This window comes from Sphaeroforma arctica (genome assembly GCF_001186125.1).
Source record: "Sphaeroforma arctica JP610 unplaced genomic scaffold supercont1.1381, whole genome shotgun sequence".
NCBI classification, from domain to species: Eukaryota; class Ichthyosporea; order Ichthyophonida; genus Sphaeroforma; species Sphaeroforma arctica.
In genome coordinates, this window is record NW_014039177.1 from 1 (window position 1) to 4,612 (window position 4,612).

General features: G+C 40.4%; 1 protein-coding gene across 1 annotated transcript in view; it reads left to right on the top strand.

Annotated features, from left to right (window-relative positions):
• Positions 1-1,601: 1,601 nt before the first annotated feature.
• The window catches only part of SARC_10766 (hypothetical protein), a gene marked incomplete at both ends in the record, with an annotated part of 10,163 nt that continues 7,152 nt past the window's right edge, over positions 1,602-4,612 (top strand). The window contains 4 exons of the mRNA XM_014295176.1: positions 1,602-1,726; positions 2,537-2,707; positions 3,445-3,572; positions 4,132-4,360. Of these exons, the coding sequence (XP_014150651.1) occupies positions 1,602-1,726; positions 2,537-2,707; positions 3,445-3,572; positions 4,132-4,360 (653 nt within the window). The remainder of the gene's footprint in view (positions 1,727-2,536; positions 2,708-3,444; positions 3,573-4,131; positions 4,361-4,612) is intronic.

The following is a 4,612-nucleotide window of genomic DNA, read 5'->3' on the forward strand; positions in this document are numbered from 1 at the left end:
CATTCTCTCTCTCTCTAAATATATATATATATAATATGGTTGTTATGTCTATATTTATGAAATTGGATTTTATCGATATGTATTCATCTCTACTTCAATTCACCCATGATCGATACACACGCTCGGTACACTATTTGGATGACAGCGCTGAAGGGTAAAACCTACGAGCCCATGTTCCCGTACTTCAAGCATATGAAGGCCCAAGGTGCATTCCGCATCGTGTCAGACAACTACGTCACGGCAGACTCCGGAACTGGTGTGTGAAAGTGTGTTGGTTCAAAGGACATGTGTATCAGATGTAGGTTTTAGGGTTGAGAGATTTAAATTAGCTGAATCGTCTTGGTGTGAAGTGCACGAGTGTCCGATGTAGTGTTTAGGGTTTAGGGATTTGGCGTAGGCGAAGTGTGTATGTTGATGTGAAGTGCATGGGTCTAAATTATTGGGTTTTAGCTCAGGTGAAGTGTTCTGGTGTGAAGTGCAAGTGTGTCAGATGCAGATTTTAGGGTTTATGGTTTAAATGGGTTGGCTTAGGCGAAGTATGTGAATTGGGGTGCAGAGCGTGGGTGTTATTTGTAGAGTTTAGGCTTTAGTCCTTGGTGAAATGTTATAGTGTGAAGTGCAACAATGTCTTATGCAAGGTCTAGGGTTTATTTTTGAGTGATTTAGCACATCGTATCCGACTACTACATAGGCGAAGTGTGGAGGTTTAAGGAATAGAGAGTCGGGAGTAGTGGGTAAGGAGTAAAGAGTAAAGTAGGAAGTAGTGGGTAAGGAGTAAAGAGTAGAGTAGGAAGTAGTGGATAAGGAGTAAAGAGTAGAGTAGGGAGTAGATTGAAGAGTAGCGAGTAGGGAGTAGAGTGTACACTTTAGGTTTAAGGAGTCTGCGCATAGCATTAGACAAATAATGTAGCGTAAATTCGCATAGCAAAGTTGATATATTTGGCGGTCTAGAGGCGAAGGTTTAATTGTTTTAAAGTAGTTCTGGGCAACTTCATCACGGTGAACTTTGGGACCGGTATAGGACGTGTGGTGGTAGTTGATTCAGGGTTTGGAATGTAAAGGTCAGTGAGCAAGTAGTCTAAGGTTATAACAAATCACCATGAAAGACTCTGGAATCGTCGTGGAGCGTGTATGAGACGATAGGTAGAGTAGACTTAAGCCAATGAGAGTTCAATACACAGACCTGATCAGAGCATATACATGCTGATGACTGTACCTTGAGACGTTTATGTTGTGTATGTGGTGCGAAGGACTGAGAGTAGAGAGTAGAGGCGGAATATGTATTTTATTATTATAAACATTCCATCGTACAATCGTATAATCTGGCACCCGTACATTCTCCTGCTTAGTGCTGTGTACTGATATTAGTTCCTGCGATTACATTGCCCGGGTGTGCTCGTCTTCGCCTAGTGATATAAACAGAGCTTTTGACGTGTTGTTGACATTCACCGACGATACTTCTGCCCACGGCCATGAGCGCGAGTAGAGTGTACGAATTGTGTACTCATACTAGTAAGTATGCATGCGGTGAGACCCATTTTATACTACAATATTAGTGATATCTAATATATGAGTATATTCAAACACTTATGTATACGAAGGTATCGTTCACAACGCGCCCGGATTCGGAGAGGACGATTACCGCGTTTGTATGGCTGCCGGTATCATTCTCAAGGGAGGCGAGCTGCCCTGTCCCGTTGACATGTCCGGACGGTACACAGAAGAGGTTAGTGATATATTCTCTGCAGGTAGTGTATAATGTAAATATTATAGGTATCAAGTTGAAAACCCATTTGCATATGGTATCTTTAATGTTTAGCCGCCATTTTGAATGTCAACGACTTTATTGAGGCAGCTTGTATTCTTGGAATGTTGCTTTCAATGCTAGATATTATGAATAGTAATCAAATCCCTGCCCCCCTTTTAATGCAATCCTCATTTATAGCCTTCGTTTCAATACTCAACAATCCCTCTTGTCCGAAAAAGCACATATGCTGGTTTGTAGCATTTGACACCTGATGTCTTCCATTGCTTCTTGAAGGCTATATATATATATATAAATATATTTATATATATATATATGTATACATATATGTGTATATATATACATATATATAATAAATATATATTATATACATAAATATATATATATATATATATATATGTACATATATATATACATATATGGAGACATTTATATGTATATACATACATACTTATATATATTCATATATATAAATATATATATATATACATAAATATATATATATATATATATATGTACATATATATATACATATATGGAGACATTTATATGTATATACATACATACTTATATATATTCATATATATAAAATATATATATATACATGTATACATATTTATATATATATATATTTATATACCCACACACACGCACATATATATATAGCATTTGTATATATATATATATATACATATATACTAATATCTATCATATATCCACTTTTCACCTACTAGTTGTACATACTATCATTCGTCTGTCATATATATACAGGTCTCCGACTATGTTGGACGACACGTGAAGGAATGCGATAAGGACATCTCTAAGGCAATCAAGGCCATGGGGCGCATGGTGCATCAGGGCACGGATGTTCATAACTACCCCTTCTGCTGGCGCTCAGATACCCCTCTTATCTACAAAGCCATTCCTTCCTGGTTTGTGAAGGTATGTCAATATATATATAAATCATGGGCAAGTAATCTCCGGGATGTGCGTAAGAGTACTGGCCGTGGCGTTTGTGCATTTATAATTAGTCTTTCTGCTGGCGCTTAGACACCCCTCTTGTCCCTGTTCCTGGCGACTAGTGACCCTCGTGGGTTTACGGCCAATGTTCCCTGGTTTGTGAAGGTGCGCATAGGTGCTTTTCGGACCTCGCTTGTTCTGCTTCGTCTACTCGCATGTTCCTGACAGGTGCCATTAATCGTACACACTACTGTCGGATGAGCATATAATAGCATATCAGTCATAGTTCGTTCTTATCTCCTCTTGATCCATATGCGCATCGACATGGATGCACGTATGTTTCGGCAATACTGCTTGCGTATTTGTGTGCGTATGTGATTTTGTAAATTATTTTGTTACGTGTTTGTTTGCTTCCTCTTGTGTGTGCTTTATGATTGCGCATTCTTTGTTTTTAATGAAGTGTATATCAATACCCGTCGCTTCTATGTAAGCGGAAAAAACTTATGGCAAAAGCGAGAAACATACGCATATAATTTTAAGAAAACCTCATCCGATAACAAATGTACACATCCTTGCATTTATGTAGCCTCAAAGCGAAGAAACTTCTTAACACTTAACAGAGAGATGCATGTATTTTATTTATCAGAAACTGGTAGCAATCGTAAATTCATGCATGTGTGTATCTGTTCTCATACGATTCGGAATATATTCATTTTCAGGTCGAGGCGGTTCAGCAGAAACTTCTCGACAACAACAAGGACATTCATTGGGTGCCCGAGTACGTCGGCAAATCTCGCTTCCAGAATTGGCTTGAATCGTCCCCGGATTGGTCAGTGTCACGCACAAGGTAAGCCTTAGGAGTTACGTATGTACTGTGTACGTTCTTATCGACGAGACCATATATTATTGAAAAGTTATCCACATAGCTGCACCTTCTTTACTAATGGAAATCTTTGATGCCCAGCATGCATTGTAGTATACATGGGTGTGTGACAGTTGTGCTCGAGTCATCGCCGGGTTGGTTGGTATCACGCGCAAACTATGTAGTCATGTCAAATACGTATGGAATGGGCACCATTTGTCGATCGGATCGGATTTGGCTGAAAAAGTTATTCATTTGGCGGTATCTTCTTGATACGGACTGCCTTGATGTCTAGCATATACTGGTAGCGTATATGTGGAAAGCATGTGTACTGAAGTTATTGCCGAGCTGGTTAGTGCCGCGCACGAGATAGATAAGACAGATCAAATACGTAAACAGTAGTCGAATATTTCAATGCAGAATGTAATCTCGCCCATTCTGTTCACGGCTGTGCAATACAGGTGGTCGCGTCTACATCCACACACCTCTTTTGTCCAGAAGTGCGATACCCACACACCTACATATACACGTCCACTACACGCAGATACTGGGGTACCCCTCTTCCCATCTGGGTGTCTGAGGACTATGAGGAGATGGTGTGCATTGGTTCCATAGCCGAGCTCGAAGAGCTCTGTGGCGAGAAGGTTTCTGATCTGCACAGAGACTCTATCGATCATCTCACCATCCCCTCAAAGACGGGGCGCGGTGTGCTAAGGCGTGTGGAGGAGGTCTTTGACTGCTGGTTTGAGAGTGGAAGTATGCCCTATGCACAGGTATGTGAGATACACATGTATATATTTTATATACACATACACTCTCACTCACACACACACACACACACACACACACACACACACACACACACACACACACACACACACACACACACACACACACACACACACACACACACACACACACACACACACACACACACACACACACACACACGACACACACACACACACACACACACTACTACACCTACACACACACACGTACACTAACTACACACACACTACACT